The sequence below is a fragment of the Hyperolius riggenbachi genome, chromosome 2 (genome assembly GCF_040937935.1).
Source record: "Hyperolius riggenbachi isolate aHypRig1 chromosome 2, aHypRig1.pri, whole genome shotgun sequence".
Lineage (NCBI taxonomy): Eukaryota > Metazoa > Chordata > Amphibia > Anura > Hyperoliidae > Hyperolius > Hyperolius riggenbachi.
Window position 1 is genome coordinate 142,803,337 of NC_090647.1, and position 16,082 is coordinate 142,819,418.

The 16,082-nt window shown below is 46.4% G+C and overlaps 1 protein-coding gene across 2 annotated transcripts in view; it reads left to right on the plus strand.

The window, feature by feature from the left end:
• Nucleotides 1-502: 502 nt before the first annotated feature.
• SARNP (SAP domain containing ribonucleoprotein) overlaps nt 503-16,082 on the plus strand; it is a 103,395-nt gene continuing 87,815 nt past the window's right edge. The window contains exon 1 of one of the 2 annotated variants that reach the window (XM_068265179.1): nt 503-880. In XM_068265179.1, coding sequence (XP_068121280.1) covers nt 848-880 — 33 coding nt within the window. In that variant the 5' untranslated portion in view covers nt 503-847. The remainder of the gene's footprint in view (nt 881-16,082) is intronic. The other variant, XM_068265178.1, reaches the window with a different exon arrangement.

Here is a 16,082-nt window from a genome sequence, read left to right on the forward strand (position 1 = left end):
CACTGTGATTGCTGTGCAATATGATCCTTCCTCCTGCACTCGCTCTAAACAGCTGCACTTATCTTCTGGGAATGCTTTCTTTCACTGTGCGACATTTGCAGTCAAAGTGTACAGATGAGTATATGGGTGAAATATATGTAAAGCATATGATTGCAGCTTGTGGGTATTGTGTGCAAACATTTCTGCTCTCTGCTCGTCCCTCCTCCCTTCTCTGTCCACTCCCTGCCCTCTGTCCATCTTCTCCCCTTCTCTGTGTGTCCACCCCCCTCCCCTTCTCCTGTCCACAGCAGGGAAAGACCTGTCCTGCTAGTCATTTCACCCTCTCTCCCACCCCCAATGCTTCGGTAGTAAAATGATCCGAGATTCGGATCAAAGATCCGGATCTTTTCAATGATCCGATTCGAATCATCCGGATCATTGAAAAGATCCGAACTTCCCATCTCGTGCTATTGTAATACCAATGAGCTCCTGAGAAATATGGGGGAGGCGGGTCAGTGGCGTATTTTCTGAGCGCCGCCGTCTCGATTTGCCCATTGGCTCCTGCGCTGCTGCTCATTGTTTGGCTGGGGCAACGTGGCAAGCCAATCAGATGCGGTTTCTGGCCACGTGATGTTCTAGTCCTCTCTACCGCTAGGCCTGTTCGATGAGAATTATACATATACCTTGTGGTCGGTGGCTTTTGAACGCGGAATACAGGAAGGTGTGGCGGGGCCGGTGTCTCTTTGCTCTCTCGGGAAAAACGTGTGTGCTCAAAACTCCCGCGCTTTGTTGTGGACGTGACGTCACCTGTGCGACGGACCAATAGCTGCACTCATCGCGGACAGTGCCTCGGAGGACTGTGTGAAACATGGCAGACTCTATAGACATTCACAAGCTAAAGGTATGATTATTAGTAGCAGTGGAAATATGTTCAGATTCATTGCATGCTTCCCCAAATGCCTGTGGCACTGTACCTGAGAATGCTGGAATGAAGTATATATAACTCACTAGTGTTCTTCTTGTGAAAACAAGCCCCCTTTCTCTCGGTTTGCCTCAGTTGACTGTCTTTTAAACATGATGCACTCTAAACAAAAACTATATAAATTAACGCATTTATGTACGTAAAACTGGTTACTCGGCTAAATTGTTCGCCCCATCTCTAAATTATTGCTTTGCTAATTCTCAGATGACATTAATTCTCATATATATTCTAGACTGCTCTCAGTCAAGGCGGTCAGCGGGGGCTGTCTTGGCAGAGAATGTTAGGTTACTTTGTGGGTATTTGTTGAGGTTGCTTAGGGGATAGTAAAGTCTATGGGATGTAGGTTAGTTCGATGGTGTAGGTTAGATTGTTGGAGCACCGGCATGCTGGAACTCTTAACGTAACTGTGCACCCAACATTACATTACAAAAAAAACCTTCATAAGGGGAAGTTCATGATAGAATGTGCCATTTGGGGGCATGGGGTTTGGGTGAGATTCACAACTTATCTATGGGGCGTTCTTTCACTTGCCACCCCTCCGTACGGGCTCCACCATCTCCGATAACCAATTGTATCACAAGCAAAAAAATGACCAGCACGTGCCGATTCTTAAAAAGTAGGTTATTTATTCACAAAAAGTGTGAACAAAGTATAGCCATGACATCCGGACTTCCAGGATGTAACTATAGCTCAGTAGTAGTAATAGCGCTTAGCTGCATACAGATGCATGAAGATCTCCTCAAGGATAGGTTACGCCTTCATTGCAGCCCAATTCTGCTCACAACGGACTGTCGCCGTTTCGAACGGTTCAACCGTTCTTTGTCAAGTGATAACATGTGTTCACACTTTTTGTGAATAAATAACCTGCTTTTTAAGAATTGGCAAGTGCTGGTAATTTTTTTTGCTTGTGGTCTATATTAAGTCTGTGCTAACCACACAGACTAGACCTGGCACAGCCATTGAAGCAAGATAGGTGTGCTGTCTGAGAAGTACAAACAATAACCAATTGTATTGCATTTTGTAGTTCCCCACAAAGACTCAAGTGTACACCCGCTGCAATGCATGCCAGGAGATTTAGTCCATGGGCGAGAGTCCAGAGATGTTGGTGCATCCATGGACTACATCTCTCTGCATGCATTGCAGCATGTGTGTGCTTGAGTCTTTGTCGGGAACTACAAAATGCAGCAGATGCTATCGTTCCATGGAGATGATGGTGGGGCCCATACAGACGGGAGGCAAGAGAAGCAGCCCTGTAGAGAAGTAGTGACACTTACCTAAACCACCACCCCACCTCCAACCCCCCCCCCCACACACACACACACACTATGACAAACCTCCCTTATGGGGGGTGGGGGTCATTTTAATAAAGCTGTCAGGTGCACAGTTCCCTTTGCGTAACTATTGTTCTCATTGCCTTGCCTGCTGAAACTGCTCGATTGCTCCCAGTGCAGTTGTCCCAATTCTCTTCTTCATATACACATAACACATTGCTGAACTGTTGGACTTTCTGCAGATGTGCCTTTCCTGGAAAGGACATTCCTTTCCCTATTAGGATGCTGACTTTTTTTGTTGGGGGGGGGGGGGGGGCACAGCAGAAGGAAGGGGGAATAAAGAGCAGTGCAGAGAGGAAACGGGCATGTAATTGAGCAAGGAACATGCCTCTGTGTTCCATTTGTAATATAACATCCACCTCGGGGCATTTTAAAGTGAACCCGAGGTGAGAGTGTTATGGAGACTGCCATATTTATTTTCTTTTTAGCAATACCAGTACAAAAACTATAAATAAGGTCATGACCCCTAGAGCCTCATTCTTGTATATAGTACTCAAACACTTACAGAGCAATATGGGTGGGTCGTATGCCGACATGGAGTTATATCAGGAAAGGAAAATTACCAAGGTAAGTACAAATTTTCTGCTTTCCTGATATCTCCATGTCGTCGTACTTCCTGGGATACAACTAGCATCCTGTGTGCTGACAGCAAGGCGGCTGATTCCGCGTCCAGCGCGGCGGTTTGCACGCGGAAGCGTGCGTCTGGTAATCTAAAGGAACGTGGAAAAGCTGCCGCATGTACTGCCAGCAAGGCAGCTGGTTCCGTGTCCAGCGCGGTGGTTTGCACGCAGCAGCGTGCATCTGGTGTGGCTGAGTCTGTTACTTCACACAGGTTAAGGAATACGCGCGCACGCGCTGAGAGGCAGAACCTTTATGGTGGCCAAGGGGGGATCAGCTCACCAGGCTGGTCAGCTGACCACAGAGCTGGTAATCATTGGTTTATCACTTAGGGGTGGCGCCGGAGAGCGCTGCTCTATATATAGTTACTGCTGGCCATTCACAAGTTGTCTGCCGTTGCGAACACTACGTGGAAGCACTCAGACCTTAGTCAGATCCAACAGTGTGTTTGAACCAGGAGGACCTGGGAATTCACACTGAGCCAGATTACTTGTGTTATCATTCTGTTATACTTTAGACTAGTTCCAGGGTGTAGAGACCACGGACCTCACCTCCAAGACTAGGGAACTTGTGTTATCATTCTGTTATACTTCAGACTAGTTCCAGGGTGTAGAGACCACGGACCTCACCTCCAAGACTAGGGAACTTGTGTTATCATTCTGTTATACTTCAGACTAGTTCCAGGGTGTAGAGACCACGGACCTCACACCCAAGACTAGGGAACTTGTGTTATCATTCTGTTATACTTCAGACTAGTTCCAGGGTGTAGAGACCACGGACCTCACACCCAAGACTAGGCATTGTTTGATATCTGTTATGACCTATTGCTTTCCTGACTATCCCTCTGCTTTCTGATTCGGTACCACGCATATCTGATATTCCGTTGCCAAACCCTGCCTGCCTTGGATACCGAATCAGCTCTCTGTCTTTGTACTTTGTCTGTCCGTGTGTTGTTGACCTGGCTTGCTCGACCTCGAGAGCTATCTCTCTCCTTTAAGAGAGAGTCTCCAGATCAGTCAGTGACATCCACCTTCAGGTGTCACTCACTTACTGGTCCTTCCTACTTTCAGCCTGACTCCTCCCCTGGAGAGTCTCAGGCTGCTGGAAGGTTTCTGTACTCTCTAAGAGCAGTATTGCCCAAACTGCCTAGGATCACCTGCTCATCAGGTTTTTCACTCAAAGTCATACTGTTACACCAAACACTCACGATATATATATATATATATATATATATATATATATATATATATATATATATATATATATATATATATATATATAGTGGAGGAAATAATTATTTGACCCCCCACTGATTTTGTAAGTTTGTCCAATGACAAAGAAATGAAAAGTCTCAGAACAGTATCATTTCGATGGTAGGTTTATTTTAACAGTGGCAGAGAGCACATCAAAAGGAAATTCGGAAAAATAACCTTAAATAAAAGATAGCAACTGATTTGCATTTCATTGAGTGAAATAAGTTTTTGAACCCCTACCAACCATTAACCCCCTTGGCGGTATGAAAAATACCGCCAGGGGGAAGCGCAACAGTTTTTTTTTAAAAAAAATTTTTATCATGTAGCGAGCCGAGGGCTCGCTACATGATAGCCGCTGCTCAGCGGCATCCCCCCGCCCGCTTCGATCGCCTTCGGCGATCACCGATCAGGAAATCCCGTTCAAAGAACGGGATTTCCTGGAGGGCTTCCCCCGTCGCCATGGGGACGGGGCGGGATGACGTCACCGACGTCAGCGACGTCGGGACGTCATTGGGAGACCCGATCCACCCCTCGGCGCTGCCTGGCACTGATTGGCCAGGCAGCGCTCGGGGTCTGGGGGGGGGGGGGGGGGCGCGCGCCGCACCGGATAGCGGCGATCGGGCGCGCGGCGGCGGCGATCGGGGTGCTGGCGCAGCTAGCAAAGTGCTAGCTGCGTCCAGCAAAAAAAAAATTAAGTAAATCGGCCCAGCAGGGCCTGAGCGGCACCCTCCGGCGGCTTACCCCGTGTCACACACGGGGTTACCGCCAAGGAGGTTAAGAGTTCTGGCTCCCACAGAGTGGTTAGACACTTCTACTCAATTAGTCACCCTCATTAAGGACACCTGTCTTAAGGGGCATACAGACATGCGACTAAAGTCGTTGGTAACGAACGACTAACGATCGTTTATAACGACAATCGTTACAAAATAACCGCTAACGATCGTTAAGGGTAACGATCACCGACCGAAGTCGTTGCAAACTGGAAATCCGTCCTGGCGGATTTTTTGTAACGACGAACGATCACCGACCGAAGTCGTTGCAAACTGGAAATCCGTCCTGGCGGATTTTTTGTAACGACGATCGTTAGGAAAAGTACGTGTGTATGCTGATCGTTACAAAAACGATCGTTCGTTACGTACCGTACATGCGCAGACAGAGAGAGAGAGAGACAGAGAGATGTATATAGATATATGTATATAGATATATATATATATATATATGTATATATAGATGTAGATAGATGTATAGAGATATATATGTGTGTATATATATATATATATATATATATATATATATATATATATATAGATAGATAGATAGATATATGTTGACATAGATAGAGATATATCTATCTATATCTCTCTCTCTGTGTGTGTGTGTGTGTGTGTGTGTGTGTGTGTGTGTGTGTGTGTGTGTGTGTGTGTGTATATATATATATATATATATATATATATATATATATATATATATATATATATATATATATATATATATATATATATATATATATATATATATATATATATATATATGCAACCTCCTCTTTTCTACTGGCCGTTAACAATGACGTTCGTTCCGGGTTCATTAATTTGAATAACGTTTAGCATAATAGATGCGCTGCATCATACGTTCGTCACTTCCGCATCGTTCGTTCGGAAACGATCTGATCGTTTGCCACTTTCAACACCTCTTTACTAACGACCTTTTCATTTCTCTCCTTAATTGATCGTTCGTCGTTGCTTACGAACGATCGTTATCGCATGTCTGTACGTAGCCTTAACTAGTCACCTGTATAAAAGACACCTGTCCACAGAATCAATCAATCAAGCAGACTCCAAACTCTCCAACATGGGAAAGACCAAAGAGCTGTCCAAGGATGTCCGGGACAAAATTGTAGACCTGCACAAGGCTGGAATGGGCTACAAAACCATTAGCAAGAAGCTGGGAAAGAAGATGACAACTGTTGGTGCGATTGTTCGAAAATGGAAGGAGCACAAAATGTCCATCAATCGACCTCGCTCTGGGGTTCCACGCAAGATCTCACCTCGTGGGGTGTGGTTCTGAGAAAGGTGAAAAAGCATCCTAGAACTACACGGGAGGAGTTAGTAAATGACCTCAAATTAGCAGGGACCACAGTCACCAAGAAAACCATTGGAAACACATTACACCGCAATGGATTAAAATCCTGCAGGGCTCGCAAGGTCCCCCTGCTCAAGAAGGCACATGTGCAGGCCCGTCTGAAGTTTGCCAATGAACACCTGAATGATTCTGTGAGTGACTGGGAGAAGGTGCTGTGGTCTGATAAGGCCAAAATAGAGCTCTTTGGCATTAACTCAACTCGCTGTGTTTGGAGGAAGAAAATGCTGCCTATGACCCCCAAAACACCGTCCCCACCGTCAAGCATGGGGGTGGAAACATTTTGCTTTGGGGGTGTTTTTCTGCTAAGGGCACAGGACAACTTAATCGCATTATTCACAATCGTTTAAGCGCACATCCTATCCAATATAAAAGTCCACAAAAAACACTATTCAGGAGTTCCTCAAAGCTGTTCTTATATACAGTATCTTGCTCTCTTCTATCACCGTCACCATGGACACCCAACAGTAAGCAGACTCACCAGATGTATTGGCCACTGCTAGACTGGCCAACCATGCACAAATCCAGGAGCCTCAGTACTTCAGGATCCTGGTACTGCTGTGATGCTGTCCGTTCAGACCACTATCCTCCTCCCCATAATCCTTGCATTGTACCTCAAAGAAACAGCCTCCATAGCGTAATTCCGTAAAAAGCTTAAAACTTTAATATTAAAATTGCACTCACATGCTCCAGGTTGTATTGCACATTTAGAGTTTCACGGGCTCTCCCCCGTTGCCTGGCAAGGCACAGCTTGTGTTGGGTCCTCACGTTCCCCTTCCACTCAGCCTGCAGACACCACCGCCTTCACCGGCCGCTCACTTCCTGGTATGTCCAACCTCCCGCCCGATCGATTTCGTCACTCCCTCGTGACTCATCAGGGGCACGGGGGCTGGACTCATTACCAGGGTTTTTATATCCTTTAGTGTGAGGGTAATTGCCTCTCCCTCCTCTTCAATCCGCGTCATACGCGTCATGACGTACGCTTGGTCACATTCAGTTTTTCGCTTCCGCCCTTACTGCATGCGTCATTACTTCCGCGTTCGGGCACCATTGTCCGCGTCATCCGTCCGCGTCGCATACGTCAATACGTACGCATTACACTCATTGTCAGGCTGCTCTAATTGGCTGCCTATTTCCGCGTCACATGCGTCATGACGTACGCGTTAGTTTTAACTGGTCTGCACGCTGATTGGTGTTCCCTTTTCCCACTTCCTATCTCCAGGACCTCCCCATCCCATCCCAGTTAACCCCTCATGTAGGTGCATTCCACACTCAGGGCAACTGTATATGAGCCTTGTATTGTCCTCTGCAGGGAACATGGTTACATATATTTGTTTTTATCGGGCCACCCCTTCCTATACTAATTCCCTACAGCCCGCCCTGCAAGGGGGGAGGCCCGTTTACATCACAATCCTTTACTTTCACATTTATTGCACATGAATTATTTGCATATGCCTCTACTTTCACATTTATTGCACATTAATTATTTGCATATGCAAATAATTCATGTGCAATAAATGTGAAAGTAGAGGATTGTGATGTAAACGGGCCTCCCCCCTTGCAGGGCGGGCTGTAGGGAATTAGTATAGGAAGGGGTGGCCCGATAAAAACAAATATATGTAACCATGTTCCCTGCAGAGGACAATACAAGGCTCATATACAGTTGCCCTGAGTGTGGAATGCACCTACATGAGGGGTTGTTAGAGGGTTCAAAAACTTATTTCACTCAATGAAATGCAAAGCAGTTGCTATCTTTTATTTAAAGTTATTTTTTCGATTTTCCTTTTGATGTGCTATCTGCCACTGTTAAAATAAACCTACCATTGAAATGATACTGTTCTGAGACTTTTCATTTCTTTGTCATTGGACAAACTTACAAAATCAGTGAGGGGTCAAATAATTATTTCCTCCACTGTAGGTGTCCAGAGGTTAGTACTATATCTGTATTATTGGTGATTCTGCAGATCATCAATAATCGGGTAAATATCTGTATTCTTGGTGATACTGCAGATCACCAATAATCAGATTCTCTCTGTGTGCTGACACCGATCGTTACAGAACGGCAGACTAAACCCAAATGGACGCACTCAACAGCTGTCTGAATGCACTCACCACCTCGGTGGAGAATTTCATTCAAGTGCTGGACAGTCATCAAACCCAGATCAACGCCTTGTCTGGGTCTGCGCAAGTCCTACAGACGGCTGTGGATACAGTGCGATCTCCTCCAGAGACAGACTTGCGTATGCCTGTGCCCGGAAGGTTTTCTGGCCACAGATCTGACTTTCAGAACTTTAGAAATCAAGTGTTATCGTACTTTGAGTTGAGACCTAATTCTTCAGGAACCGTAGCACAAAGAATTACGTTTATTAAGACTCTATTGTCAGGGGATTCCCAGACCTGGGCATATAATCTCCAGCCAGGGAATGAGACTTTAGCCCCGGTTGAGGCGTTTTTTAAAGCTATGGCTATAACTTATGATGATCCGGACATTGCCTCTACTGCTGAGCGGAAGCTCAAGACTTTACGGCAGGGCAGGGATCCGGTTGAAGTTTACGCAGCTGAGTTCAGAAAATGGGCAGTCTCAGCTAGATGGGGCTCATTCGCAATTCTAGACTGTTTTTTGTCAGGGCTGTCAGACGCAGTTTCAGTGCTAATGTTGGGTCATCCTGAGCCGAAGTCTATCGATGAGGCTATTTCGTTAGCAATCAGGGTTGATCTTCGCCTATGTTATCAAAAACAGACTCTGGGTAGGAACAATGTGAGATATGTGTCCTACGCTGCGCCTCCATCTGTTTCATTTCCACCCGTTTTGCCTCCACCAGAACCAATGCAGATTGGTCGGTCGAGATTGTCCCAGGTGTAACGGAGGCACAGAGAAACAAAGCAGCTTTGTCTATACTGTGCAGAGGGGGGTCATAGAGTGCAAAATTGTCCCAAAAAGTCGGGAAACGCTGCCGCCTAGGTGTAGTCGGAGGTAATACCCTAGGCGCGCAGTCGTTACCTCTAGATGATAAACGTTTGCTTCTTCCTTGTACCGTAGCTTGGAAAGATAGGACTGAGACCACTGAGGCCTTCATTGACTCTTGCTCAGCAGCCAACTTTATGGATTACGAATTTGCTAAGAAATTGGGGATTCCAATTTCCCCGTTGAAACAACAGATTCTGGTCACTGCAGTGGATGACTCCCCCCTGCAGAGTAACCACCCTCTGTCTCAGACCCCAGAGTTAAGGGTTACAGTGGGGGTGTTACATAAAGAGAATTTACAGTTTCTGGTTTTGCGAATGACAACCTCCACGATCATTCTTGGTATGCCATGGTTCCAACTTCACTCGCCTCAGATCAATTGGGCTACAGGTCAGCTAACGAGCTGGTCTACCCATTGTTATCATCGTCTAGCGAAGGTAACCTTGGGTAAAACCAAGATTCACATGGGATTGCCTGATCAGTATTCAGAATTTGCGGACGTGTTTTGTCCCAAGTCAGCAGATAAACTTCCTCCACACCGTCCTTTTGATTGCCCCATTGATCTCAGGTCTGGTTGTATGCCCCCTAGAGGTCATCTCTATAATTTATCTGGGCCAGAGAAATTAGCCATGCAAGAATACATCCGAGAAAATTTAGCTAAGGGCTTTATTCGTCCCTCTCGGTCCCCAGCAGGGGCAGGTTTCTTTTTTGTGAAAAAGGATGGAGGCCTCCGTCCATGCATTGATTATCGGGGCTTAAATAAAATTACAGTAAAACATCGTTATCCTCTGCCCTTAATAGACGATTTGTTTACCCAGGTCACCAATGCTAAGATTTTCTCGAAGCTGGATTTAAGGGGTGCATACAACCTTGTGCGTATCAGGTATGGTGATGAATGGAAGACGGCCTTTAACACACCCGACGGGCATTACGAGTACCTAGTGATGCCCTTCGGATTGTGTAACGCCCCGGCCGTCTTCCAAGAGCTGATTAAAGGAAAACTTAAGGCAACTATAAAAAATGAGATTTACTCACCTGGGGCTCCCCTCAGCCCCCAGCAGCCGATCGGTGCCCTCGCAGCCCCGCTCAGATGCTCCTGCACCCGCCGGCGAACACTTCCGGTTTGGCCGTCACCGGCCGACAGGCATGGGAACGCGAGTGATTCTTCGCGTTACCAGCCTGTATATCGCCCCCTATGCTGCTATTGCGGCCAGCTGGTCTTCAGAGAGGTATTGGGCAAATTTGTCTTGGTGTACTTAGACGACATACTAATTTTCTCATCCAACCTCTCAGAACACAGGAAACATGTTACGTTTGTGTTATGGAAGTTAAGACAAAATGTGCTGTATGCCAAATTGGAGAAGTGCATTTTTGAAGTGACCTCTGTCGCCTTTCTGGGGTACATAATTTCGACCTCTGGCCTCTCTATGGACCCTGGAAAAGTCTCAGCTGTCTTGGAGTGGCCCCAACCTGTTGGACTGAAGGCTCTCCAGAGATTCCTGGGGTTTGCCAACTACTATAGGAGGTTCATAAAGGGGTGATTTCACCTCTCACCAGTCTCACCAAGAAAGGGGCAGATACTCACCACTGGTCCCCTGAGGCCCATGCTGCTTTCTCCTCTCTGAAGAAACTGTTCTGTTCTGCACCCATACAGAGACATGTTGACTTCACCTTTCCCTTTATCGTGGAGGTAGATGCCTCAGAGGTAGGGGCTGTGCTGTCTCAGCATTCTGGTTTGCAGGGAAAACTGCATCCTTGTGCCTATTTCTCCCGTAGGTTTTCACCCGCAGAGAAAAAACTACGATATAGGCAATAGAGAACTTCTAGCCATCAAATTGGCTTTTGAGGAATGGCGACATTGGCTAGAAGGGGCAGAACATACCATTACTGTTTACACTGACCAAAAGAATTTGGAGTACATTGAGGGTGCTAAAAGACTTAGCCCCCGACAGGCCCGGTGGTCGTTATTTTTCTCAAGATTCAGATTTGTAATCACGTATACCCCTGGTAGTAAGAACATCAAGGCTGATGCCTTATCCAGGTGTTTTGAGCCCGAGACAGCACAGCCCTCAGACCCAGAGACCATTGTCCCTCAAAAAATGGTCCTGGCAGCCACTGAGACCTGGAAAGACTGGACAGTCATGTTGAGTCCGTTCCAACAGGATGTCCCAGAGGAGAAACCTGAGGGGGTCATATTTGTACCATTGCCTTTTCGCCTACAAATATTGCAGCTGTTCCATTCCCACAAGAATGCTGGGCATCCTGGGGCCACTAGAACTCAGGATCTCATTGCTAGATGTGCTTGGTGGCCGTCATTGGCAACAGACTGCGAGGAGTATGTGAGAGAATGTGCAGTGTGTGCTAGGAGCAAACCCTCCCGTCAGGCACCTGTTGGAACATTACAGCCTTTACCAGTTCCGAGTGAACCGTGGACCCATTTGTCCATGGATTTTGTGGGTGAACTCCCCAGGTCTGAGGGCATGACAGTCATTTGGGTGGTAGTCGATCGCTTCGGTAAGATGGCCCATTTTGTCCCCCTGAAAGGACTCCCCTCGGCCCAGGAATTGGCCGATCTCTTCATCCAGCATATTTTCCAACTGCATGGCATTCCGGAAAATATAGTGTCAGATCGGGGAGTCCAATTTGTTTCCAAGTTTTGGAGAGCATTCTGCCATCAGACATGGAGCTTTTTTTTTTTTTTTTCATCAGGCTACCACCCACAGACCAATGGCCAGACCGAAAGAACCAATCAGTCTCTGGAACAGTTTCTGAGGTGTTATGTGGCAGATTCATAAACCGACTGGTTCCTCTTCAGGATTTTCCCCATTTCAGGTGGTGACGGGAAGGTTACCTAAGTTCACCCCATTGCCAGTGGCTTCTACTCTGTTTCCAGCCCTGGAGAGTTGGCAGAGGTCTTTGAAACAGATTTGGGGAATGGTTAAAAGAAATCTGGGGAGGGCTTTTCAGAACCAGAAGAAACAGGCTGACAAGAAACGTTCCATGGAATGGGAGTTTCTTCCAGGAGACTTGGTCTGGGTGTCCACACGACATTTGGCTAAAGCAACTATCACCCAAGTTAGGTCCCAGATTTGTGGGTCCTTTTCCAGTGACCAGGAAAATCAATAATGTCACTTATGCCATTGATCTCCCTACCAGCATGCGTGGTGTGAGATCATTTCATGTGTCCTTGCTGAAGCCGGCAATGCACGTGGATTCCTCTCCCCCATGTGTTGATTGATGACCAACCTGAGTATGAAATTGAGAAGATTCTGGACTCACGGCTTGTGCAGAACTCCGTGCAGTATTTGGTTCACTGGAAGGGGTATGGCATAGAGGAGAGAACTTGGGTGCCAGACTGTCGTATGCACGCAGAGGAATTAAAGAAGGAATTCCACAACTTACACCCTGGAAAGCCTGGTGGGAAGTGTCCGGAGTCCACTCCCCAGGGAGGGGGGTACTGTGAGAGAACGCGGAAAAGCCGCCGCGTGTGCTGACAGCAAGGTGGCTGATTCCGTGTCCAGCGCGGCGGTTTGCACGCAGAAGCGTGCGTCTGGTAATCTGAAGGAACGCGGAAAAGCTGCCGCATGTACTGACAGCAAGGCGTCTGGTTCCGCGTCCAGAGCAGCGGTTTGCACGCAGCAGCGTGCATCTGGTGTGGCTGAGTCTGTTAGTTCACACAGATTCAGGAATACGCGCACGCGCGCTGAGAGGCAGAACCCTTATGGTGGCCAAGGGGGGAATCAGCTGACCAGGCTGGTCAGCTGACCACAGAGCTGGTAATCATTGGTTTATCACTTAGGGGTGGCGCCGGAGAACGCTGCTCTATATATAGTTACTGCTGGTCATTCACAAGTTGTCTGCCGTTTCGAACACTACGTGGAAGCACTCAGACCTTAGTCAGATCCAACAGTGTGTTTGGGAATTCACACTGAGCCAGATTACTTGTGTTATCATTCTGTTATACTTCAGACTAGTTCCAAGGTGTAGAGACCACGGACCTCACACCCAAGACTAGGCATTGTTTGATATCTGTTATGACCTATTGCTTTCCTGGCTATCCCTCTGCTTTCTGATTCGGTACCACGCATATCTGATATTCCGTTGCCAAACCCTGCCTGCCTTGGATACCGAATCAGCTCTCTGTCTTTGTACTTTGTCTGTCCGTGTGTTGCCGACCTGGCTTGCTCGACCTCGAGAGCTATCTCTCTCCTTTAAGAGAGAGTCTCCAGATCAGTCAGTGACATCCACCTTCAGGTGTCACTCACTTACTGGTCCTTCCTACTTTCAGCCTGACTCCTCCCCTGGAGAGTCTCAGGCTGCTGGAAGGTTTCTGTACTCTCTAAGAGCAGTATTGCCCATACTGCCTAGGATTACCTGCTCATCAGGTGGTTCACTCAGTCATACTGTTACACCAAACACTCATATATATATATATATATATATATATATATATATATATATATATATATATACATACATACATACATACATACATACATACATACATACATACATACATACATACATACATACATACATACATACATATACATACATCTCCAGAGGTTGAGAGGGTAGTACTATATCTGTATTATTGGTGATTCTGCAGATCATCAATAATCGGGTATATATCTGTATTCTTGGTGATACTGCAGATCACCAATAATCAGATTCTCTCTGTGTGCTGACACCGATCGTTACACATCCATAAATAAATACCAGACGGGTGGGTATAATGCAAAAAACTCATTTATCAATAGAAGTCAAAACTTTTTTACCAAAATTCACACTTGTTAACACAGAAGGATCAATACAATATTGTTTAATAAATGTATTTGGCGATGACCAATTCGCCGCCTTGCAAATTGTAGTGAGGGAAACCCCCGCAGATGCTGCCCAAGAAGCTGAGACACTTCTTGTTGAATGAGCTGAAGTACATGGCATATCTACTGTCCCTTTAGCTCTATAAGCAGCTTTGATTAATCTCACAATCCAAGTGGCAATAGTTCTTGCCGTCACCTCTTTTCCCTTCCTAGGACCTGAAGGACAGACAAATAGGTGATTTGATTTTCTAAATGTCTGAGTAGATAAGATGTATTGCTTCAAAACTCTTGAAATGTCCAATGGATGACCATCCGGTTGACCCTCCTCTGCAGGAAATGATGGTAGCGTCCATTCCTGGTTTAAATGTTTCACTGAGACTACTTTAGGAAGGAAGTCCAGTACCTGTCTGAGGACCACTCTATCAGGAAAGAATATAATATGGGGATCAAGGACTCCTAAAGCCTGAATTTCTGACACTCTTCTGCCCGAAGATATTGACACCAGGAAAGTAGCTTTCAATGTTAGATTCCAGATAGAGCATGAATGAAGTGGCTTAAATGTTGATGAAGACAGGTATTCCAACACTAGAGGGAGATCCCAAGAGGGCATGATTTTCTTTACAGGAGGCCTAATTTTCAACATTGCCTGAAAGAACTGTTGGATTAATCTGTCTGAGGACAATCTCTGTCCTATCAGGGCTGATATTGCCGACACCTGGCCTCTGAGGGTACTGACCCCGAGGCCCAAGTCTACACCTGTTTGCACAAAGTCCAGAATGTGAGGAATTGACGGTGAAAGAAAATCTATCCCCCTATCTGTGGAGAAATCGATGAATTTCTTCCACACTCTATGATAAGACTTGTTACCTGAAGTCTTCCTAGCCTTTAGAAGGGTTTCTACAACTGCCGATGAAAACCCAGCGTTTAACAGAATCCTCCTCTCAACTTCCAGGCCGTTAGGGCCAGAATTTCTGGATTCTGGTGGAAAAGACCGTTCTGTGACAACAGATCTGGTGATGTTGGTAACTTGATTGGGGAACATATTGACATGCTGGTCAGCAGAGGGAACCAGGGCCTCTTCGGCCAGAAGGGAGCAATCACTATTGCCACAACGTTCTCCGTCTGTAGTTTCTTCAGAAATCTTAGCAGCAGTTGAACTGGAGGGAATGCATATACCATCGATGATTGCCATGGAATCGCCAGCGCATCCACTCCACTCGTGTTCGGAGCTTGATGTCTCGAGAAGAATATAGGCAATTGATTGTTGAGATGGGATGAAAAGAGATCCACCTGAGGAAGTCCCCATAATTGAATTATTCGCTTAAAAACTGCCCTGTTCAGCTGCCACTCGTTGTTGTCTAAACGTCTCCTGGACAACAGATCCGCTTGAATGTTCATTTTCCCAGGCAAGTAAACCGCTTTGATTGCCAGGAGGTTCTCCTCTGCCCATGACATCAGTGGCGCCAGCTCCCTCAATAATGTGACACTCCTTGTTCCTTCCTGCTTTTGTATATAAGCCACCGTTGCTCGGTTTTCTGACTGTATGCATAGGGCAGACCCCCTTATCTTCTGAGCAAATGCATGTACTGCCTTGACAACCGCTCTGAGCTCCAACACATTGGAAACAATCCTGCTTTCCGTCTTGGGCCATACCCCCTGGACCCAGCTTTGACCACAATGCGCTCCCCATCTTATCTGGCTCGCATCTGACGTAATCGTGATCCAATAATACGTACTTAAAGAGACTCCGTAACAAAAATTTCATCCGGTTTTCTTCCATCCTACAAGTTCCAAAATCTATTCTAATGTGTTTTGGTTTACTGCAGCACGTTCTACTATCACCATCTCTGTAATAAATCAACTTATCTCTCTCCTGTCAGACTTGTCGGCCTGTCTGGAAGGCTGCCAAGTTCTTCAGTGTTGTGGTTCTGTGATGCATCTCCCCCCTCCAGGCCCCTCTCTGCACACTGCCTGTGTGTTTAGATTAGTGCACCT